A 24,745-nucleotide genomic window follows, 5' to 3' on the forward strand; every position below is an offset into this window, starting at 1 on the left:
GACTAAGATGATTACGGGGCTGGGGCACCTTCCTTATGAGGAAAGGCTACGGCGTTTGGGCCTCTTCAGCCTAGAAAAGAGACGCCTGAGGGGGGACATGATTGAGACATACAAAATTATGCAGGGGATGGACAGAGTGGATAGGGAGATGCTCTTTACACTCTCACATAATACCAGAACCAGGGGACATCCACTAAAATTGAGTGTTGGGCGGGTTAGGACAGACAAAAGAAAATATTTCTTTACTCAGCGTGTGGTCGGTCTGTGGAACTCCTTGCCACAGGATGTGGTGATGGTGTCTAGCCTAGACGCCTTTAAAAGGGGATTGGACAAGTTTCTGGAGGAAAAATCCATTATGGGGTACAAGCCATGATGTGTATGCGCAACCTCCTGATTTTAGAAATGGGTTATGTCAGAATGCCAGATGCAAGGGAGGGCACCAGGATGAGGTCTCTTGTTATCTGGTGTGCTCCCTGGGGCATTTGGTGGGCCGCTGTGAGATACAGGAAGCTGGACTAGATGGGCCTATGGCCTGATCCAGTGGGACTCTTCTCATGTTCTTATGTTCTTATGTAAGGGAAGAAGAAAGTGTTCATCTTGCAGAACACTGCCTGTTGATGCAGCTAATTATAGACACATTTCCCCCATGAGTAGGAGCCATGGGCAGTTGAACTCATTAGTGCTAGTGATAACGCACCACTTGAAAGGGGGGAAATGGCCATTGCAATTTCAATATCCGTCCAGACACTGAGGAAACGTCATATCTTTTTAGAGTGGTAGTGACTTTCCTGAAATTGCATTAGGCCTCACACATGCTCAGTGCAGCTGCTCTCAATGTATTCCGTTAGATATTCAATACTTTTGAAAAACTGGCCATATTTAGTTAGATTTAGGAGCACCCATGCTCCATGCCTTAAAATCTTGAACTCTGTACTGTATGCATGTACATTATGCAGTATGTACATATGTATAGTACAGTATACTGGACTGTGTGCAGTTTATATGTACATACTGCTATGTACAGGTACAGTCAAGTATCACCAACTGCAGTTTGTTAAGACAATGTAAACATCAGTGCCTCAAAGGCAATTATTCTGATGTTCTTAAGGGACAGTTCATATGTTACTTTAGTTGCGTGGGGATGAACCTGCACATATCAGATACCCAATCTATATTACTGAAGCAACAAAAATAATATCAGTACCATTGCTTCATATGGATTTTTTCTGATGAGAGTGAGCTCCAGGTAGGGTAAAAAAATCCCATGGGCAGTTGAACAGGATATGAAAAATACTTGTTCATAGGATGTCCCAGCCAGTGCTTGTATTACAGGGGGACCTGAGGGGACCAGCCCTCTTACTCACTTGTGACTGCCTCCAGCTACTGTTTTTAGAAGACTACTGGGGCCCCCAACTTGGCTATCATGAGGAAAGTTAAGGGGTAGCGCTTGTGGCTTTCATTAAGGACTCTCCAACTTTCCCTCCATGGTTCAGTACACCATGTACCTCCCATGTACCTCCCCCTTGGTGAACACCATCTTAACATCTGGAAAAAGAGATGTTGGTCTTTTATTGTGTTCACTATGAGGGAACATAGTGACAGACTGCAAACACGTCTCTTAAATATTCTGGGAAGTTGCTTTGAAAACTTCTGCTTAAAGTTACAGCTTGCTAAATACTCTGGATTTGAAAACTTGTCTCATACATCCAAGTAGCAAAATGTATGGTAACAACTGTTCTATGAATTTTAAATGGCTTTAATTTAAATCATCACTTTGTCCAATAACATTACTGTTCCTCTCTTAAGAAATCACATAACCAATCAGTTGATCTAAGCCGGAAAGTACATTACCAGGATCTGCCTTGTGTTCTCACTGCTGATCATGCTTCCTAACAAAGCATGTTCCTACACCAGCACTGCAGTACTGCAGAATGTGACTGAAAAGGCCTCTTTAATAGTTCAGCTTGCCCTTAAATCACACAGATGCACAATGGCAGAAACATCTCACATGTTAAGGCTTCTATTGTTTCTTTCTGATCTAGGTGCACTTAAAAGGTCTCAAGGCCACAATCTAGAGAACCATGCGCTAAACCCCCCACCCCAGCAGAGATTTTGGAAGTGCAGTTTCCTGAAGACTTGGTATATGGCAAGACACTTTGAAATTCAGGGGAGTTTCAAAAGCAGTTTGCAATGCAACATGAAGGCTGATGCCCCACTCTCCCTCCCTCAAAGTCAAAGGTCCTCCTGAGCAAATGCCAACCTTTGGACACACCTCCTGTGTATGACCCAAGACTTAATCCTGTACCAGCTTGTTGCTTGCTCTTCTGAGCAGAACTGTGTTCTGCTGTTACACATGAAAACCAGAACAAAGCAATAGTGGGCCCAAACAGAGCTGAGATGAGACCAGGAGAAAATATCAATGGCTAATTCGTGAGAAATATCTGGGCTCTGCACTTGCTTTTGCAGGGTGAGCTAGAAACAGTGCAACGTTTGTAATGCTCTTTCTAAGAAATCTCCAAGAAATTCCCTTTGGCCTCATTTCCAAAAACAGATTTGTTCTTCTGTGAATGGATTTTTGACCTTATATGTAACCTGGCAATCATATTCTGATATAGTCAGAAAAGAAAATCTGTATGCCACATGTTAAAAGGATAGAGTCTGCTTTGTCAGAGCTACATGAGGCTCTGGTTACATGACCAATCCCTCCTCAACAAACGAGCCGATCTTGTTTAAGTTTTCATTCATTCATTCACATACTCTCTCTCTCTCTCTCTCTCTCTCTTCCCCCCATCTCTCTCCCTCTTTCTCTTTGAGTGCCACAATACTCTTGCTCTCACATACATAAAGATTCAGAATTTTTTTTAAAAAGGATGCATCCAAAGATCTGGATAATAAATTACTTGCGTTTCCTAAGAAACTGTTTTCTTTTTTTTCCCTTTTTTTCCCTTAGCTATTTGAAGCTTTTGACAGGAGTAAGCAGTCTTTTCTAGATTGTACTCGACTCTTCAAAGCATAAATGCCAGTAAAGAAGAAGTAGAAGAATAAAGTAGGGATGGGAAGAGAGAAGGGCAAGACCCTCCCTCCAAAAAGAATAACATTAAAAAAAAAACCCAACCCAGATCCTAACAGCCCTCATAAGTCATGTGGTGCTGCTGATCCAGCGAGGGCCACTACTGCCAAGGACCGCAGTCACAGTTAGCAATGATACATTGCTTGTGTGCCTCACTCCAAAGGCTGTAAGGAGAAGGAGGAAGGAGTTTTTTAACACTTGGATTGCTTGTAAACTGCTCAAAGTGGATCTCTAAGGCTGACTGTGATTTCAGGAGGGAGGAGTGTGAGAAGAAGGACAAACCCAGTTTTGATCCCTTCCAAGTCAGGCTACAGTCCTGCTTTCTCCATGAATCATTCCCCCCACCCTCCCAATCAGTTCAAAAAGGGTTGTTCTCTCCATTTTCTCTCACTCTGTCCTCCACTCGGCCACTGCCGGAAGTCTTCCTGGGAGCTACATCAGCAGTCTCCCTCTGTCGCCATGACAACCAGCATTTCACTCTTGCCCATTTCTTCCAAGGCACTGGCCAGTGTATTAAGATCCCCATCGTCCTGGTGCTGGGCTTCCCATAAGTCCAGGATCACCCCTGTTGGGCTGGCTTTGGTGGCAAAGAAATTCAGATACCTACGGAGGAAAAAAACGAGAAAGACAGCTTGTTGGCATCAAATTTTTATGTCTCCCATCAGCAAGTTCTCCCAATGGCACTGCAGACCTTGACATTCACTGAGACCAGAGGGGAGCTAAGAGGCTAACCGAAGTGACATGGTATTAAAAAAAAATCTTTCTGGTAAAAAGCTGGAGAAGGTGATTCCCAGCTGTTTTAACTTATTCCTTGGGGATCACTTACTGGCACCCCCACACCACACGGCTAAAATCCAGTCTCAGGAAAATGGCTCAGCCACTGCGCCCTGCTTTTGGCCATCATTCAGGGGTTGGCAAGGTGATCAGCTGCTGGGGTACTTGACCAGTTCTCCTTTATCTTACTTCTGCTCTAAGCGCTTCTGCCTGAAGTAGTAGTCCTGCTTCAAAATCCTTAGATAGTTTTAGCAGACTAGCAACAGGCTTTATTGCCCACCAGACAATATGGAGAGTCTTTCACTCTAGATTTCTGAATGTCATGGAACCTTGCCCTTTGTTGTTTATATTCCCTGCTTTATGACTTGTTATTGTTTTAGTGAAAGAATTTTCACTAAATTCTTTAGTGAAAGAAAGGGAAGTGAAAGAATTTTGTCCCTGCAGCTCCAGTCATCAGCAGGACCTGTCACTCTCATCAGTGCTTATGCACCGACTCTGTCGTCTCCAGCAGAAGCCAAAGACAAATTCTATGATGACCTGGCCACCACCATCAAGAAAATCCCTGTAAAAGAGCCATTGTTCATCCTCGGCGATTTCAATGCTAGAGTTGGTGCTGATAACAGTTCATGGCCCACTTGCTTAGGTCAGTTTGGCACTGGGAGGATGAACGAAAATGGCCAACGCCTGCTAGAGTTTTGCTGTCATCACGGTCTCTGTGTCAGCAACACGTTCTTCAACACAAAGCCCCAACATAGAGTCTCTTGGAGACATCCAAGATCAAAGCACTGGCACCAGCTCGACCTGATCCTCACCAGACGCTCCAGCCTTCCCAGCATCAAGATCACACGCAGTTATCATGGTGCTGCCTGCGACACTGACCACTCCCTGGTGTGCAGCAGAGTGAAACTGCGAACTTTTTTATACCATAGTCTTTCGAGACTGAAGGTTGCCAATATATATATTGTTTTAGTGCCTTGGATTATTATTTATGCTTCATTTGCATTTACACTATCATTAACCACCTCAGGGATTTTGATCACAAGGAAGGCTATACATTATCAACAAAGAACTTTGCAAAAGCAATAGGCTTCTTTGCCTGGTATGCCTGAAAGAAAAGCCCTGAAGCAAACAATACCCACCGATCCATGGAAAGTTTCTGAGCTAGGAGTCGCCAGTCATTTCCTCTGGAGTTGGGGGCATCAAGGCTGTTGCAGATTTTCTGTCGTATGGACAGAGGGATCTTGAAGGCGTATGGCCCCAGCTGAGTAGTCAGGGCACTGCCAGGGTAGGAGCACAAGGCATCAAAGGAACTGGAGTTCTGAAAAACAAAAGGCGTTTGCAGGTTCAGTGACACAGTCAGACTAAGTATAGCTTTGACTCTACTGATTACTTTCATATTCATGTGATAAAGCTGCATATCTGATACCTGACCTTTCAATAGCAACTAAGGCACCATCAAGCAGCTGCAGCTACTGTATGATGAATGCGGCCCACAGAAACCTTACCCATGATGGCCAATGCCAATCCCTTCTTGTTCAACCTGCTTTTAAGTATTTTCAAACAGGGGCCTTAAAATGGCTCTTCCTTCAATTGGGTTTGCAGTATAAATAAATCTAAACATCCGATGGAATGCTCATTAGCATGACAAACGCTTCTCTTCTACCATCTATTTCCCTTGAACCATGAACTATCTTCCAGATAAATACTATGAGTTTTACAAGTACAGGTGCAGCCTATTTATCCACGGATTTTTTATCTGCAGATTTGTCTCAACTGGAATGGGGTGGGGGGAACCGAAAGTCACACACACCTTTGCCTCCTTTGCCCTGCACTGGCCTCTCATCCATTTCCAGGCAGCCCAAAACACTGCAAAAAGGCTCAGTGCAGGAAATAGCCCAGGCAGGGAATAGCCCTGGAGCCATGGAAGAGGTTCCCCTTGCGAAGGAACAGTAACATTCCTGGAGCCCCTGAGCCAGCCAAGGCTGAAGAGGGGGGCGGAAAACCCTGTGTAACCAGAACACGTGCAGCAAGGTGGAGCTCTCTCTCTCTCTCTCTCACTCACACACATGCAGGGGCAGGCGTGGTAGCAACAGAGGGGATTGCTTTAAAAAACCCAGGGAGTGTTTGCCAAATTCTCCCACCTTCCCAGATGGTGCAGGCAATCATAAGAACAGCCCCACTGGATCAGGCCGTGGGCCCACCTAGTCCAGCTTCCTGTATCTCACATCAGCCCCACCAAATGCCCCAGGGAGCACACCTGATAACAAGAGACCTGCATCCTGGTGGCCTCCCTTGCATCTGGCATAGCCCACAGGTGGGGAATCACGACACAAGCAAGCCTTCCCACCAAGCAAAGCATGAGATTTAGCCTACAATCCTCTCCACACTTTCCTGGGAGTAAGCCCCATTGACTGGAATGGGGCTTACTTCTGAGTAAAAACACATAGGGCTGGACTCTTAAAAGCTCCGCATTCCAACTGTGAAAGAAGCTGGGCAGCTTGCAACGGGGAGGGCTCAGGAGGGGGAGGCAGGAGGGGAGGAGAGGGGATTGCTTTAAAAATCCCAGGGAGTGTTTGCCGAATTCCCCCCCCCCCGATGATGCAGGCTCTCCTGCTCCAGCAAGCCTTCCCAAGCAAGCCTTGGGAAACCTTGGAGAGACAGGTGAGGGTGAGCAGAGAGCCGGACTACAAGTCCCAGAATGCTCCGCGGCAGAGGAGCTTCCATGATGGTGGTGGCCAGGGAGGGCCACAGGGGTGGCAGCAGTGAAGAGGAGGAGGAGAACCCGCAGCGCTGTTGGGAGGCCACCTGGGACACAGAGGACTCCCAAGCAAGCTCACCATTCCAACTGTGAAAGAAGCAGGACAGCTGGCAACAGGAGGGCTGAGTACGGAGCGGAGGGGATTGATAACAGCTGCCTTAGTTTCCTTCCATCCGGAAGTGTCAGGCTGCAGTGTGTTTGCGTAACTCTATGGAATTTAGCACAACGCATTTTTTGTTAATCTCGCTGAGTCACAGAACGGAACTAACGCGGATAAATAGGCTCCACCTGTAATTTGAAAACTTGTGAAAACATCTTTAGGGTCAAACTAGACAACCATCTAATTGTGCTTAGGAAGTGCCTTTTTTTAGGGGGGAAAGCTGGGGAGGGGCTGGATTACCCTCTTTACTCTTTAATAGTTACTGCCAGGGAGCATTTGGTGGGGAAAGAGCCTTCCCCAATCTGCACACACAGTACTGATCAGTACTGGCCTCCTCCCCTCTTTGCTTTTTTCTTGGGGAAAAAAGAGAAGCTTCCACTTGAAAGCAACCTTCTTTAAGATCATTTAGATGAACATTCTGTTTGACCCTAAGTCTCACCTCTCCAGGTTTATCCCTTCACTGCAATTCAGTATTTGGATATTTCTGTCCTGGAATATGGACAGACATTTCTGAATGTCTTTGCAAATCAGTGGGCAATAAAAATAACTCCAGTTGACAGAGCCACTCTGAGAAACAGACCAAATGAATGTGAAACCATTTCGTAAAATGCATTAGACAATCCAGTACGCATGGATGATTAAAAACAGAAACAATAGGAAAGGGGAGGATAAATATCATGCCTTAAAAATAACAATGACTTTCATGGTGACATCAAACTCTCCTGCTTCAGTGAACCCAGAAAGAAGCTGCCTTCAAGATCAGCAAGTGTGACTGAACAACAAGGCAGTTTCTAGAGTCAGAATACGTATCCAGAGCTGCAGAATTAGTTACTCTGCTGCATAGTGAGAAGAGAACTAAGTGAGAAATCCCCTGGCCACACCCTAGCAGCATGGGCACTGGATCTTTCAGGCAAGACATGTCCAACACCTTGTAAGGCTAAAGCTTTAGACATTTCCAAGAGGTGTTCTACACAGGTGCAAATCCCATCAGTGGGACCACAAAGAAGGTGGCAACAAAACTGGACTAGAAGACATAAAGGAACAAGCACTGTTATAAGTATGAGAAGAGCAAGGATGCCCTGCTCTTTACTGACTGGCATCCCTGTCAAATATTCCTTTTGGTTTTCAATAGATCAGCAAATACAGCCCTTGCATTTCCAAATACATCTGCAAGCATGGGAACTTGAAATTTGCACAATCCTCTGCCAAAGTTCACAACATGTGTATAATGCACCCAGCCTAATCAGTCACCAAAGACTCATCTTCATAGGCAGTTCTCAGTCCACTTATTTCTGTCATGAATTCACTTGCCATCACCCCCAAAAGCTGATGCCCATGGCAGCATCACCTCAAAGAAGCAATTTCGTGGAGTATGTCAAACTGTTTGATGGAATATTTGTACTGGCCAAAACAGATGACATTAGTCACATGGGGATTCAACCAGAAGAAGACACTCTGCACCTACTCAAAGAACTCTCCAGTCAGTCAGCAAGGGAAACAGTCATGAGCCTGAGCTACCATTCTGCTATAGCCAGAAAAGAACTGCTATAAGCCACATGTTAAGCCTGAGCTAATACATTATAATAGGTTATATTATTATATATAATAATATTATTATAATTATAGAACCTATTATAATAGGTTCCAAGGCTAAAGGTCACTGCTGAAATAGATTTGGGGACCTGGCAGTGGTTTTTCTGTCCAAAATCAAAACAGATAACACTAATTTTAAAAAACCAAACATATTTTAATATCTGGGATCTGGTCACACATTGCTAGAGAAAGAGAGGAAGGATCTTAGTTTTCTGGTCAGGAAACTGTCCGGTACAGCAGGTTTGTCTTATAGAGAAGTGGCAGTACCAGGAGGAAGCACAGGCAGGCAATAAGAACTATGACCTCAAGTGCATTGATTTGCCTTTCACAATTTCTGTGGGGGGGCTTGCTTTATATTAAGCCCCAGAGTCACCCTACTGATATTATAGCAACAATTTTGCCAGTCAGTTCTGGCAAATACCTTAGAGGCAGCCTCAGGTGTACCGCAGGGCCAGAGGAGGTAGGCAGCAGCCACGCACGCGGGGGAGAAGTGGCTGCTTTGACCCTCACGTGGCAGACTGCGGAAAAAGGAGCAGCCTTGGCTCCTTTGCATCTCCTGCTGTGAGCAAGAGGAAGGCTGCAACCCGATCCTCCTTTACCTGGGAGTAAGTGCCATTGACTATTATGGGGCTTACTTCTGAGTAGACACACCTAGGATTGGGTATTAAGTCCAGACAGAGAAGCCCGGAGGAGGTTCGGAGTGAGAATGAGGGAGGCAGGAGCAGACAAGCAGGTAGGAAGGGAGCGAGTCTGCTGAGGCCACCAGCCCAAGAACTGGCTGGCTAAAAGGGTCCTGGTGCCCCAATTGCCTGCAACTCCCCAAAGCGACCCTCCCTGCCTTGTCTTTTGCCTTTCAGGGGAAGGGCATTGGGCCACAATCCTATCCGCACTTACCTGGGAGTAAGCCCCATTGACTATAGTGGGGCTCACTTCTGAGTAGACGTGCCTAGAATCAGGCTTTTGGTTGCACTTTTTTTCTTAAATACAGGAGCAGGCAATTGGTACCACTCCCCACCCCACTCCCTCCCACAGACACATCCTCCCCCAAATCTCATAACTGCAGTCAGCACCTCTCTTACTGTCACTCCCTTCACTCCTCTTCACCTTTCAAAGGTCCACAATCAGTTTCCTCACATTCTCCCCCCCCACTCCAGCTGAATCCTGCACTTCTTTCAATCACCTGTCTTCTTTGCCCCTCTCCACTATGTGCTCAGTCTGACCTCTCTTTGCCAGCACTTTCTAGCCTTACACTTTAATAACAATATTTTTCCTCCTTTCCAGAATCACATATACTCCAAACTTCATACTCTACAAACTTCTTGTGAGTCTTTGGCTGCAATCCTAACCACACTTCCCTGAGAGTAAGCCCCACTGAACAAAATAGGACTTACTTCTGAGTAGACCTGGTTAGGCTTGTGCCCTTTGTCATGTAATGATTTAATTGTATTAAAATTAATTGTAATGTAGTAATTTAATGTAAGTAAAAAACTGGTAGTGTGCCTTGACAATTTTACTGCCTTGTCAGTGTGCAGTGAGCTGAAAAAGATTGAAAATGGCTGCCTTAGAGAGAGGCCACCAGGACTACTGCTAAATATTCTGCTGTCTGACCATCTCCCACCAAAGCATGCAGCCTCCTTGGCCATACAACCTCTCCTTTGCTCACCTCTCCAAGCACAATGTGTAGCTGAAATATTTGTCCTTCACCTTCCACTTGACGAACACAGATCTTGCAGGTAAGTTCTGTAGAAGCTGGGCTGTATCTCTCAAGGGTGAAGGTACAGTGTAGTGCCCGTTGACTGCCACTCCAGATATGATAGAAAGGGATTTCCTGCAGCAAGCAAAAGACAGTGAGTTGGATTATTGGAATATCACCACCCAGGGCCCTTGGAAATGTGTGGCCCATTTGTAACATTCGGCAATGCTCTAGAACACCAATTTCAACCACTGTGCCACAACATGTGGTGTGCTGTGAATGGTACACAGGTGTGCCACAGGTGTTTGGGGGAGAGCTGTTTATTAGTATGGCCATTAGGGGATGTGAGCTCCCTGCCAGCAGTGCAGTGTACCTTGTCAATTGCCAAAAAACTGAAGTTGACGCCTTGTCAGTGTGCCAGGAGATGAAAAAGGATGAAAATTGCTGCTCTAGAAGGCGTTCATATAACTTATGAACCTCTAAGTCACATACAGTACACTAGCCATGTAGTTTGCAAGTTGCTTGAACAACCTCTGCTATGTTTACAGTCCCATGCAGGTAGGCAAAGACAGGAGATTTACTGAACTCCTGATGGGCTATCCCACATAACTGGCACACTGTGTTTGGTCACAAGTTGTGCAAGTCTGATCTAGAAATTTACTTTTACTCAAGTATTATCGCTCTACTACATGCATGTGTGTACTCATAGACCAAGGTTCAGTTCATAATGTTTTCCATGAAAAGCACTGTGGTTCTTGAATGCCATTCAGAACTCTTTCTGCAGGGCTGTGAACCCCACTAAATCCAAGGAAGGTTCCATGAGATCTTCCATTCAAAAGATGATCTTGGTACCAGAACAGTATCTGCACAACTTTGGTTCCACAAGAAACTGGTGGAGTCCAGAGACTCCAAGCTTGCTGATGCAAACCAGAGGACATGAAAGTGGGAGAGCACAAGGCAGTCTCATAGCCAGGAGTCTTTCTATGGTACTCAAAACAGATCTCTCTGGAAAGTCAGTAACACACTCTTCTTGCACTACCATTATCTGCACTACTATCTTGCACTACCATATCACCAACCACAAAGCCACATACAGTAAAAATTGGAACTGAACTTGTGAATGTGTATGTATTGGAGGTAGAGGGAGTATTTTGAGAGACAACAGTGATGAAAAATTGCAACAAGGAACAACTGCACCTATTGGGGCACTTCTTAGTTGGTGGTATATTGGTAATCAAAGAACTCACCTGGTACTTGGCCAGGAGTTTGCTCCTCCAAAGTGAGTGAGGGATATCATGGATGGAGAGGCGCAGGTTGTGATAACTGTCCTTAAATAGTAGGGGCTTGGGCTCTTCCAAAAGATAACCCCCAAGAGTCCTTTCTAATTCAAGCACTTCCTGTGGTACATAGGGGGAAAAAAGACAATGGTGAGACCAAAGCCAAATGCTGACAATTAAACTGGAGGGCACGTGGGGGTTTTGGAGAAGCAGAAGAGGGCCACATACTGCCCTAAAGGCTTACAAAATTATGCAAGTATTGTAAAAACAATACGGTTGAAAGTGGAATTCCTGTTTCAGAGAGTATTCCCCTAGCTGTCAGGTGTTTGACCTTTCCAGTATGGGATGGGTATTCAGCTCATATCCTGCGTAGCACACTTTCCAATCAAGGGCATTCAACACAGGGAAAAGTATCTCTTAGGGGACACAGCCTTGGACCAGTGAGAGTTCCTGGGTGTTCAAACCTGTGGCCACTGTGTTAACAATCAGTCAGAAGGACTACCTTCCAAAAGCCAACCTGCAGGTATCTTGCAAATATGAGTGACAGCATCTACAGAGAAGTTCCTTCAAGAAGGATTAATGTGGAATCTCAGCAGGGATGAGCTTAAGCAGACTTGTACTGGCTATGTTGTGCATGCTTCCCTCTGCCATTCTCTTCTCTGCTGCATCCCCACCGAAGGACACATGAGCTTCCTCTTACACACGAGCTAGATGCATACCAAGGGCCCAACATTCCACCACCACCACATCACTTTTTAAATTCTGGACAGGGTGACTGTACTCCGGGCTGTTGATAAGTCTCCATCAAGAACTATGGGGCTTCAACCAGGAGGTCTGCAGGTCAGGTATTAATCTTCCTTACCTCAGACCACCTTACCTCCTTCCTTGCCAACAAGGTTGTCAGTCAGAGAAAAGAATATCAGGTAGCCCAAGGACAAATATTAAAAGCACAGACCAGAATCATCCTGGTTATGGAATCAGTAGTCTTGATAAGCAGTCTCAGGTCCAGAACTCCAGGCAACAGCACCGCACAATCTCAGTCTGGGCAAATCATTGCTAAAGGAAGCTTATCCCACTGTGCTACCAAGATGGTTTGCTTGCCTGGACTGCTGACATATAACATGCATAGCACCCTGTAGGTGTCTAAATACCTTGACAGCAACTGGACCTGTGTGTCTGATGGGTGGATGCTGTCAGTAGGCAGGATGCTGACTTGGACAGAGCACCAGTTCAAACTAGCATAGTTGTTCTCATGACTTGTTATCACTGTCTCATTTACAAATTTTGATTGATTGATGCCATAATTCAAGGCAGCCACCCATATAAAAATCACTAAGAATACCATCATATTTCATTCATTCCAACTCTGTTAGATATTCTTGCCCAAACCATACATTTTTAACCTCAAGTTAGAGATTGCAGAATTATAGCATTTGAAAAACGCCCATGAAATGATTCGTACAGGTTTCTGTAGCAATGCAATCTTTCAGCAACCCACCAACTCAGCAGTTCTTGCAGCCTTCACAATGACATCCCAAAAAGCTCATCTCTCTATTTCCTCCACCCCTAAATAATCATTACAAGATATAAAGCAGTAAGGCAAAGTTTTCTTCTTTATATTTTCCAGGTCATACTGTAAATCATAGCTTCGGTGTATAATTTCTACAGTCCTCTTGTGGTTATTTCAGCATACAAAGAGTAGCAAGCTACCAATTATGACATCAATGTTAACACACAGCCTGGAAAGGTCTGAGATGCCAGCTTGGCATTGAGTACTGGAACTAATTACTCTTTTAGGATAAGTGCAGATGGAGATTTATACTTCATTAAGAATGATGGGTCACTTTCATTAGTCATGGAACTGCTGCTCATATTATTAATAGGCTTTGGAAATAACTTGACAATTGTTATTTTCAGATTAAAAGCAAGCAGTTTCTAGCATGCCTTTTTCACTGATAATTTACATTTTGTTACAGACAAGCCTAGGTATGAGAGACAGAATGATGTGGTGGGCTCCAGCTTGGAACTTTGAGGTGACAAGCCAACCTGCAGGTAGACAAGTGCACCTCCCAAGTTGCCAAGGCACTTGGAAATATGCTGGGAATATGCTTCCATTCAGCAGAAGGAGAATTAACTTCTGCTGAATGGGTGGAATGGTATGTTGCCTTTGGGTTTTAGAAATGTGGAGATGTGCTCTAGCAGCTGCAGGAACTTCTAGAACATAGCCTCATCTACATGGTGGCTGAAGAGTCACACTACTAAATAGTAAGGGGAGTGTCATGATCTCCACCCTGAGGAATAGCTCAAAGACAAACCCTAATGTATGGGCCAAATGGATGGAAGGAACAGCCACAGACTTGAAGTCAGTCCCTAATACAAGGTTGGAACCAGGGCTTGTTAGCCAGGAGACTCTGGAACCAAAGACACCAGAGGCAATACTCTCTGAGCCTAAGTCTCTTGAAGAACTGGAACCCAAGAACTTTGCACTCCATGAGTCTGCAAACCAGTTCCAATAATGAACCAGAAGTTATATATTCAAGTAGAGAAGACAACTCAAGGCTAAGTCTCTTTGCTTTCTAGGCAGGGAGGCAGAACCTGTACTTCAGCTATGGGCACTTGATAGAGAATATTGCTCAATGAGAGCATCTCATTGATGACTGCAACACTTGCACCCTGTCAGACCACTGTAAGACTTTGTGTGTTCCTGCTTGCAAGACAAGAGCAGATAGGGCAGGAGATGTTAAGAAATATTTTAGAAAATGCAGTCAAGGAATTCATGACATTTTAACATCATGTCAGTGACAGAAGAGCTGGTCAGACAAACCACTGTAGGGTTTGTTTGCAACACAAAATTTTAACAGATCTGTTTTCAGCTGGAGGGTTGCAACGCACAACTGGGTTGTCACCCAACCTAAAGAGGTTTGCAAGAGCAGTGCCTGTCATTTCAATCCCTTTTTTAAAAGTGTGCCTTAAGGCAAGAAAATGTGTGTAGAACAGAATCATGGTAGTATATGCTCACATTAGCAATAATCAGTAGAAAAGAAATATTTGCCATTGCAGCAAGAGTGGGGGGAAAAGACCTAGTGCAACAGCATCGAAACAGGGCTCAAAATACAGTCCTTGCGACACCCTTCCCTTCCGGGAACTCCATGGCAAATGACAAGGTTGGTCTCTGAGGAATGGGTTAAAGATGCTTATTATTATTGAAATCAAACTCTGGGTCATTTTTCAAGGCGTTGCATCAGGTTGCTTTGCTCTCCAGAGTGATTCTTTTCCCCGTCACATCACAGGCTCCTTTGGTTGCTGGCATGGCCATTTGGGGCAAGAGCAGCCTTAGCAGAGTGAATGAGGCAGCTGGGCAAAATGCACTGAAGCACCAACCACTGAACAATTTTTTACTTATCTCTAGGGTGGGGGGAGGGGCTTACACTAACATAGCCCCACTGAAGACAAGAGGGTGACAGGCATTTCTATTAGCTGAAGATCTGTGTCTATTGACTCTGGACAAACTAGATGATACATGCTGGAATTGTAACCATACATGTTTGCATTTTTAAAAATGCAAACAGCAGCTGCAGGAGCATGTCAGTTCAGACTAGGACTACAATGGGGGAACGGGGATGTAACATTTTCCCCTCTCCACCACAGTTCTGATCTGGATTGTGGTTCCCTTTGGCTGCAGCTGCTAGATGTCCTGGGAGAAAAACTCTCATTACAATCAGTGGTGGAGGATATTCTTATCTGGACTATGAAGTCTATTCTGAAGTTATACTGAATTTTAGATCATACCCCTTTCAAACACAAAAAAGAAAATCCCACGCACAGACAAAGGAGATTTCAAAATTGAAAAGTTTTCCCACCAAAAAGCCTTAGATGTCTAATGGACAGTCCTATTGCATAAAAGCAAGATTATGGAAAGGAGGATGGGTAAAGGGAAAAAGGATAGCAAAGAGACTCAGCAATGCCATAGTTACCTTCAGGGCATCTGGTGTGTCTTCCAGGCAGTAGACTTTGAGGTTGTATTCCAATGAGGTACAGAGAGTAGGTGCAAAGATGGCGAGTTGGAGTCTCTTGATGGCGGACCGTGAGTAGGACTCCCCCACAAGGACATATGTTCCAAGCTGGTCTAGCAGAATGTGGCAGCACTTGGGTTCCAATTGACAGTAACAGGGAGTGTTTAAAGTTTCCTCATCTAAAGTTACTACTTCCTAGAAGAAAGAAGCGGCCAGAAAAAGAGAGAGAAAAATAAGATTTTTCTTGGTGTCTAGTTTCTGACCCTCATTTATTAACATTAGTTGCCTTACCGTGACTTTGGTCAGAAAAGGTGGGTATAGATTCGTTAAATAATAAATAGATATTAGAGATATGTGCATCTTTGCTGAAATGTTGACCAAGAATGTACATTTGGTGATAAGAGAACCTGTAATGCTGGTAATTTGATAAGAGAATGCTGTAATTTGGAAAAAATAGTGCAGATTAAGGGCCCAATCCTATCCAACTTTCCAGCACCGGTGCAGCTGCAATGCAGCCCCAAGGTAAGAGAACAAATATTTCCATAACTTGAGGAGGCCTCTGTGACTGCCTTCCTACTACAGGATGCCGTGCATGCCCCATTGGCATCACTGCACCAGCACTGGAAAATTGGAGAGGATTGGGCCCTGAGCCAGTTTGACACTATAATTCCTCTGGTTTTGCACAATTTATTTTGCTTCTGTAACTCATGGGGAGGGGCAAAGACTCACCTCCCTCACCACAGGAAATCTATTCAGAAGCCCTGTGATCAAATCAGTCATTCTCCCATGCAAATTCAAGTGCAGCTTCACAACTGTAAAAATCTGCACTTTTTACAGGTTAAAACTGAGATTCTTACAGAGCAATCGTGTGCACGTCTACTCAGAAGTAAGCCCCACTGTGTATAATGGGGCTCACTCCCAGGATAGCAACACAAGATTGCAGCCTTAGGCAGTAGAATTCTGTGGCCAAGTCCCTCTTCCAGACTGTAGTACACAGCTCCAAAGGCAATGAGAAATAGGGTTTGTTGATAATATAGTTCTTACAGGTCAGCTCATTAATTTGAATACCATGATCAAACAACATCAGGGACTTGTAGAAGATATTTGATAAAGGGGGGTGGACAAGATAAAAATAAACACAAGATTTTAAAAATGGCACTAATAAAATCTAAATAAGTGGTCTGCTGCAAGGACTGCTAAGCAACATATACTGGGTCCTGGCAAGTGACACTATAATAATAATAATAATAATAATAATAATAATAATAATAATAATAATAATAATAATAATAATAATAATACAGGTATTTATATACCACCTTTCTTGGTCTTTATTCAAGACTTTATTCAAGGCGGTTTACATAGGCAGGCTTATTTAAATCCCCATAGGGATTTTTACAATTGAAAGAAGTTTCTTTCTTTCAAGAACCACAACATTCAGGTGTTTCATTCTGATCTGGTTTCACATTCTGGCCTCCATCCTCCCATGCTCACAGCAGATGGAATAGCTCGGCTTCAGCTTGTCAGCTGCTTCAAGGTCGCACGGTGCCGGTGGCCTCGAACTGGCGACCTTGTGGATGTTATCTTCAGGCAAATGGAGGCTCTACCCTCTAGACCAGACCTCATAGTCTCCTCCTCCATTTAAATTTGCTTACCTCCCACTGTCCTTGGTGGGATTGAGTTTTCAATTGCAACATCCAGTCTGGGGAGCTGACATCTGCACAGTGCGGGACAGTTAGGATGACAGGGCGGCACAAAAGCAGCCCGGTGGGTCCGCAGGTCACCATTGGACTCAGCACTGTCTGTGTGCCTTCAGACGGTAAGCTAGACAGCGCAAACACAAGATTGGTGAGTTGTCTTTGCTGACTCTGATATACGTTTGAAGAAGGAAAGTAACAGGAATATGGAATTCATTGTTTTGACTTCAGAGAGAACTGAACACCCTAGGTCAGCCATTTTCAACCATTGTGCCATGACACAAGGGTATGCTGTGGAAGGTCTGCAGGTGTGCCGTGAGAGTTTGGGGGAGGGTCATTTGTTATTAGGGACACTGGGGGATGTGAGCCTTGGTGTCAGTGCGGTGTGCCTTCTCAAATGTCAAAAAAATGATGGTGTGCCTTGACAATTTTAGTGCCTTTCGTGAAGACATAAGTTGTTCAGAGGTGGGATGTGTATGTGTGTGTGTGTTAAAATAATGCCCAGGGAAAAGCAGAAAACACATGGAGACTATAAAAGGCCTTGCTCTAACTCGACCCGCAGCTTGTATCTGGCAGTTGCAACTGGCAGTCACAGGCCAGCTTGGGCTCCAACACTCTCTGATGGGCCAGAGACTCATTGGAGACTGGAGGCTCCCTGTGGGACAGATTGGGGGATCCTCAGGATCACAAATAACCCCTGGGCCAGGGTTTGCTCACCCAGGCTCCAGAATGACAACTGGAAAGGGGGAAGGCAAGCAGCATCTCATAGAGGGCTCGATTTGGGCCAGGGGTCTCCAGTTACTGAACCCCTACCTTACACTTTGATATAAGAGGCAATTCCTCAACTAAGTGATAACTTTGAATCTAACTTGACAAGAGCAAAATAAATAAATATCTGATGAACTACAAACAATCCAAGTCCTGGACTCTTGGAAAATGAGCTGAGAAACACCAACTGCTCAATCTCCAACCCTTTCAGATGATCCAACCCCATCTGACCTTTGTTAAGTCTGAGAATTTATACCAGTCAGATAGACTCATCTGTTCTGCTTCCTTCTCCCCCTTCTCTTATTTGATGCAACCTACAACTCTCTTTCCAGTTACAACCATTTGATTTATTTCACCTTCTTGTTAAGACTGTCTGCCTATTAGCCTAGACTAAATGTCTACTCTTCCTGGTTCTACATTTTATAGAATGATCTTGTCAATATATATCATGCTAGTATCCAGAACATGGTATGATATTTGAATTAAAAGAACAGAATAACTATATTGCTTTTGGGAAATGTCTCCTTATGACATTAGTGTTCCCATATTGCACCATTAAAAAGTACTATTGATTTACAACGTATGGACAATTTTCTCTACAGCTGTTCTAGCCATCTGTGGGTATAGACTGTTATCAGTAACTCGATTCCGTTGTTCTGCCTTGCACAAATTGTGTACCATGTGGCATGGGGAGGGAAGTGAGAATGTGTCGCTTAGAGAATGAGCCCCACAGCAAATACTATCCTATATATAGTACACCAATACTATACTCAAGGAGAGAACCTCTCTGGAATTACTCTGGCATGCTCCAGGGTGGATCTCTCTCTGAACACAGCATTTGAGGTGCTGTGGAAGGCAGAGGGGGCAGGGCTTTGGGACTGCATTAGTGTGGGGCTTGCCAGTGCACTCTCACTGACTCTCCCCATGTATTTGGCTACAGACTTCCAAGAACATCTGAAAAGTGCTAGTCTAAGGCTACAATCCTGTGCATGCTTCCTTGGGAATAAGCCTTCTTGACCACAATGGAATTTTCTTTTGAGTAAATATGCAAAGGACTGGGTCATAAAGTTAAAGTCCTACACAGTGCATTAAGGTTAAATTCATTGAACTTAATGGGATTTAAAGCAACATAAATGTGCATACGTGGGAGGCCTAAAGATTCAAGCAGTCAATGGTACAACTGTCACAATCCTTCTGCCATTCTCCCTCAGACTTTCATAGTACTTTAAGCAGTCTAACCATGTGAAGGATTGCTGCCCTTCACTGAAGTAAGGAGAAAGGGGCAATGATAAGTTGGAACAAAGAGAATTATGGACTTTGCTGGGGTCTAAAGCACACATTTGCACATCTTAGGGGACTTTGGTTCTGTGTGTGTGTGTGAGAAAACAGATTCATTGAGTGATAAGGGGTTCTCAAAAGCAGGCTGTGATGAGGCCCACATGAGCCTCACATGACGGCCTGCTGGTCAAAGAAAAACAAGTTTATGCACCCTACTGCGGATGCCAAAGCCCCTTGATTATGTCTGAAGCTATTCTTTGAATCTTGAAATACCCTGTGCGGTATTTAGGACAAAGTAGGCAAGAGGAAAAGACACATGAAAGTACATGATCCGCTTTACTCACAGAGTGTTTTCTGCTTTGTTGATAATTAGATACACTTCATAGAACTTCCCCTGAGGAATTGCTCCATGCGGCACCAACAGACTCACCCCTAAGTAGGAAAAAAGAAAAAAAGAATGAATGAAGGGCTTCCCAGTATTCCAAGAAACAACACACTCTCTACAACATAGATGTCTCCAGTACTCTTCTGCCCACCGTCCATGTTCAGTGGTTGAATACGGTTTACTGCTTTGGCTGTAGGCACAAAGAAAGTTGCAACTGATCCACTTTGTCTGGCCTGCTGCCTTCAGTAAGCCTCCAACTAAGCCAGTATCTGGCTCTTCTGCTACCATCAGGCAAACTGTGCCTAAGTCTTCAAAACGGAAAAGGCAAAATAATTAAATTGAGTAACTGTCAAATAGTACACAACTTTTGAAGACCAGTGTGGCCCTGTCTAGATTACACTGGGAAAGGTGCCCCGTCACAAAATCCTATGCTAACTATCAGTTCTGTTTCGCCTCAGAGGTAAACTAGGTACGTACTTCTAGCACCGCATGTTACATTTCACTCTCTCTGACAGTGAGCCTGTGGAATTCAGCAGTGAAAACTATAGAGCTCAATCATCCAACAGAAGGTGAGGCTAGCAGCCAGAGATATTTCCCTAGAGTCCCTTTAATCATTCAAAACACTCCTAGCAACTGTATCCCAGATGGGAGAATATCTAACTTAACAGGAAGCATCATTTTGGATTGGTGCCTAAAGGTTAGCAATGGGCTAGAGGGCGAATAAACTGAAACACAACCCAGACAAGTGGTTGATACAAATTGTAGGTAGTCTGCTGACCAGAGAAGTAATGAATATGCCTGTTCTGAATGATGCCGTATACCTGAAGCAACAGTTCCTATTTTGGAGATACTGCAGAATTTCTAGGTAGCAACTCTGTTTTTTATCAGCTGGCATATCAGCCGCATTCTTTTTGAGAAAACAAAGACCATATCAGTAACTTCTTAATGGCTACTGTTAACAGACAGTTTCAGTAGAAATTCCCTTGTTAAAAAACAGCAGATAAATATGAGCTGGTCCAGGATGCAGCAGCATGGCTGATTTTTCAGTTTAGCCACATGCAACATATTATCCTTGTATTGCAAGAGCTTCCCTGGGTAACCAGTTAGTTTCTAGGCCAAATGAAAGGTCATAAATTTTACAGCTTAGAAGGCCTGGGTTTGAGATATCTGATGGAGTCCCTTTCCTATACAATACCTCCCCTAATCCTGAGATCTTATGAAGCTGTTTTGTGGGTAGCACCATCATCAGAGGTGAGAGTTGTGCAAGTTGTACTGCTTGTACAGCTGCCCTGGTAGGGGCACCCTGATAGTGGAACACTCTGAAATATTCCTGATCCACTGGGTCAGCCATTTCAGAAGCCCTGAGAAACCTTTTCTTTTCGGACGGGCCTTAGAGCTCAAAAGGGATAGGAGATACATTTTAAATACACCTTCCTGCTTTAGCTGGTCTTGTAATGATATTTTGTAATTTATAATATTTTACATTTAATAGTTGTCTTTCATTAGGCTGTGGTTCACTTTGAGGACTCTGGTTAAAAATCAGACTACAAATCTATAAACAAACTATATAAAGGACCCAGAAGAGGTACCAACAAAAGGAAGAGTAGTCTCCCTTTGCTACACCTGAACATTCATGATATGAGAGAGAGAGAGAGAGAGAGAGAGAGAGAGAGAGAGAGAGAGAGAGAGATCTTATACAGACGCAGAGCACCAATCTGTCCAGCTCAGTATTTTCTGCATTCACTGTCACCAGCTTTCTAGGATTTCAGACAGGGGTATTTCCTGCTCTTCTTAGAGATTGAACCTTAATGAATATAGGGTGCTCTTTAACTGAGATTCATTTCTCTTCGTGAAACTGCAACTGGAGCTGGGGGGGGGGTCTTATCAATTGCTATGTCCATCCATTTTGCTGAGCAATGTAATGATTTAAAATGTGCATGATTTGTTTATAGAAATCTTCGGCTTTTTTGTCTCCCATTATTTGTTCCTAAGTACAAAAAAATCAACTGAGAAGTGACCCCCAGAATACATCACAATCACAAAGCAAGCACTCAGCTGTTCCTTTCATGCTGATATTTACCTGTGCTGGGAATTGTGAGTCTTCCTCCCAGGCAGCCAAAAGTTCCAGTAGCACTGTTTCCAGGCTCCCGGGGCAGGGTCAGTAGCTGCTGAGAGCCCATGGTCTTGTTCCTTAGGTTCATGAAGTGATTGTCCCTGAGGTTCTCCCCTGGGAAGGTTCCTGGGGGCACAGTTCCTAACAGATCTGTTCCCTCATGCATCCCTGGTGAAGAGGATGCTGTGGAGGAGTTATAAACCTTGATCTTGAGACTGGGGAGTGGGTCCAGCAGCGGAGAGTTGGTCATGGGGATCTTGTCAGAGGAGTCTTGTAAGGCATACATGGGACCACGATACACACCCGCATTGGCTGTGAGGTCAGGTTGCATTGAAGGGTGCAGCAGCTGGGGGGTGTCTGGAAGAAAGACAGAAATCCTTAATTGTACAGAAATGTTTTCTATAATGGGAAATGTAGGCTAAAATCAGTGCAAATTTCAATTGCAATTACCTTCATTTGTCATGGTTTGAAAAAAAAAATGGCCTAGGTATAAAATCAGAAGCATCATTTTCTTTTTAAACTACAACTACTAATAAGAATGAGGAGCCTGTGTACATAATACAGTAGCTAACACAGAAAGAAAGAAAGAAAGAAAGAAAGAAAGAAAGAAAGAAAGAAAGAAAGAAAGAAAGAAAGAAAGAAAGAAAGAAAGAAAGAAAGAAAGAAAGAAAGAAAGAAAGAAAGAAAGAAAGAAAGAATTTTAACATGTGTCTTGCTGAATGTTTAGACATGTCATTTAGCTGCATCAGTAGTGGAAGTGACATGGCAAGGTTCCTCCCATTATTGTGGCTTAAGGCCATTTGGCTCCTCCTTGCCCCAAATGGTTTCCCCTTGCAACCATTCTACCTGGCTGCATCAGAGGGATAGGAGAGGCAGTCAGGCCCAGGGCTGGCTCATTCATTATCACTTGACTACAAGTCAACATCTACAACCACCACAACCACTGGTGCCTATTCCATCTGGATCATTATGTGAAACATTGTGTAATATTATGTAAGATGTTGTCTGTATTTATTTTCCTCTTCTCCCCCCCCCCCGCCCCCCACATCTATAAGATCATAAGCCACTATTTTGATGGAAAACTATATTGAGTGCATTGGCAGAAAAGAGGCACATAAATGTAGCAAATAATGTTTTTATGTAACAAATACATCTTTATGCACATAATGGTTGATGCCACTAATGTATTTAAATATATCACAGCTGCTTCAGCATGCCAGCTTAACATGTTAGAATTCTTTCTTTATCAAGCCACTAATCATCATTGAGAGGAAACAGGAACCCTTACACTTGTCTGAAGATATTTTAAATTCAGTTATCCATTTTTATTAACTGTAAGTCAGTCTTCATTAGAAAGTAAATTGAAAGTGCTCCACTTATTTAAAATAAAAAAAAACTTGTGCCTCCAAAGTTATGAAGTCATGTGCTTTTTAACTGAGGGATGTACATACCCTTAACGGAACCACACATGGAGTATGCTACTGTTCCCCGCCAAGTATACACTGAACACATGGAGGAAGGAGTGAGGCCAACAGGCTATGTTTGTTCACCCTTTCAGCATTAGTATTAAATGGCTTCTCTGTACGTACAAGTCCTAGATGTGATCACGGTTACACAAAACACCTTTCAGACTAATGCTGACCATACAGATGTTAGTGGCAGGGCAACAAACACAAAAACACCCTATTCTGTCCATTCAGTATGTGTGTGTGGATGGGGGGGGAAGGAGTCAGCAAACAGAGATGATAGAATTCTGGACTGTACCACTTCAGACTACAGGTGTGCAGTTTTATTTGTGAATGCTCATCTCCAGATAAAAGCTTCCTATGTGTTGTGAACCAGCACATTAAGGAAAGGCTTAAACAAAATCTTTCTCCCCGGTATGCCAAGTTTACAAAATAGGAGGATTCTATACGTGAGGAAAGTATTAAAAAGTATGAGAATCCAACTCATTTCAAGTGCTACAGTATGAAATCTAGTGCCTCATTCTGCAGAAGAGCTCTGAGACATAAGCCTAACTTATTCAGGCCAAGTGCTGCAACCTTTCCTTTGGATTGGAGATATTTTATTTTATCATTTCTGCAGCTCTACTATAGCACAAGAGTTATATATTTTTAGGTATATAAATAGTCTTAATAACAATAATTTTTTAAAAATCTTACTTGCTCTCACATCTAGTTTGGTTAATATCTCTATATTCTCATGATGGAAAAACCATGGCTAAGAGACTGACAGCCCAATCCTATGCATGTCTACTCATAAGTAAGTCCCATTACAGTCAATGGGGCTTACTCCCAGGAAAGTGTGGATAGGATTTTGTTGTGAGGCTGTGAGGCTCCTGGGAGTAAGTTCCATTGAACACAATAGGACTTGCTTCTGAGCAGACCTGGTTAAGATAGTGCCCTATATTGGATACAGATTGGGTAAGGCATCCAGCAAATTCTTGGCTAGCAGGGATTTGAGCCCCAATTGCCTGAGCTTGAGTCCAACTGTCTGCTCACTAGACTATAGTGGTTTTCAGTTCTGGTTCTACTTCCCTCTCCGCCTTTTTTGGGGAAGTTCACAAATTAATAGAAAGGACACACAAAGTGACTCTTCATAAACAAACAGGATAGGAGGGACCTTACCGTGTCTGGCGGTCTTGAAGTTGCCTGGATGGAAGCCTCCTGTCAGAGCAGCTGAAGAGTCTGTGATATCAGTGTCAAAGTCTCTGCAGCTTCGCCTGTACACAACCACCCCCACAGCCATCAGGATAACAATGAAGACAAAGACAGCAACCACTAGACCGGCATACAAGGCCACATCCCCAGTAGCCTCTAATACTGGGGGAAAAAGAGAGAATAAAGGGGAAATTTAAGGAAACTGTGAACTTTTTCCCCATGTGACTCCTCAAATCAGACTTCAAAGACAAAATGCTGTATGGCCACCCACGTTCTCCACACAAGCAATGCTCACTCTCTGATTTTTCACTTGGGATTTCTGAAAAGGCCACAGGGACCTAACAGCAAGGCCAATTAAACAAAACTTGAAGTATTAACCACTGAATTTGAAGCTATTTCTGGAGATTTGTTCCCTACCACAATGTAATGATTTAAATTCCCGGAGGCCCTGTTAAAATCTCCAGGATTGTTTTAAAAGCTACCTAGAGATTGATGCAAATTCCTGG

General features: G+C 43.8%; 1 protein-coding gene across 1 annotated transcript in view; it reads right to left on the minus strand.

Annotated features, from left to right (window-relative positions):
* Nucleotides 1-3,208: 3,208 nt before the first annotated feature.
* The window catches only part of UNC5B (unc-5 netrin receptor B), a 183,634-nt gene continuing 162,097 nt past the window's right edge, over nucleotides 3,209-24,745 (minus strand). The window contains exons 9-17 of the mRNA XM_066619794.1: nucleotides 24,207-24,401; nucleotides 21,547-21,936; nucleotides 19,426-19,513; nucleotides 16,994-17,162; nucleotides 15,300-15,533; nucleotides 11,296-11,445; nucleotides 10,004-10,183; nucleotides 4,984-5,162; nucleotides 3,209-3,673 (exon numbers count right to left, since the gene is read on the minus strand). Of these exons, the coding sequence (XP_066475891.1) occupies nucleotides 3,508-3,673; nucleotides 4,984-5,162; nucleotides 10,004-10,183; nucleotides 11,296-11,445; nucleotides 15,300-15,533; nucleotides 16,994-17,162; nucleotides 19,426-19,513; nucleotides 21,547-21,936; nucleotides 24,207-24,401 (1,751 nt within the window). The 3' untranslated portion in view covers nucleotides 3,209-3,507. The remainder of the gene's footprint in view (nucleotides 3,674-4,983; nucleotides 5,163-10,003; nucleotides 10,184-11,295; nucleotides 11,446-15,299; nucleotides 15,534-16,993; nucleotides 17,163-19,425; nucleotides 19,514-21,546; nucleotides 21,937-24,206; nucleotides 24,402-24,745) is intronic.

The sequence above is a fragment of the Tiliqua scincoides genome, chromosome 3, assembly GCF_035046505.1.
Source record: "Tiliqua scincoides isolate rTilSci1 chromosome 3, rTilSci1.hap2, whole genome shotgun sequence".
NCBI lineage: Eukaryota > Metazoa > Chordata > Lepidosauria > Squamata > Scincidae > Tiliqua > Tiliqua scincoides.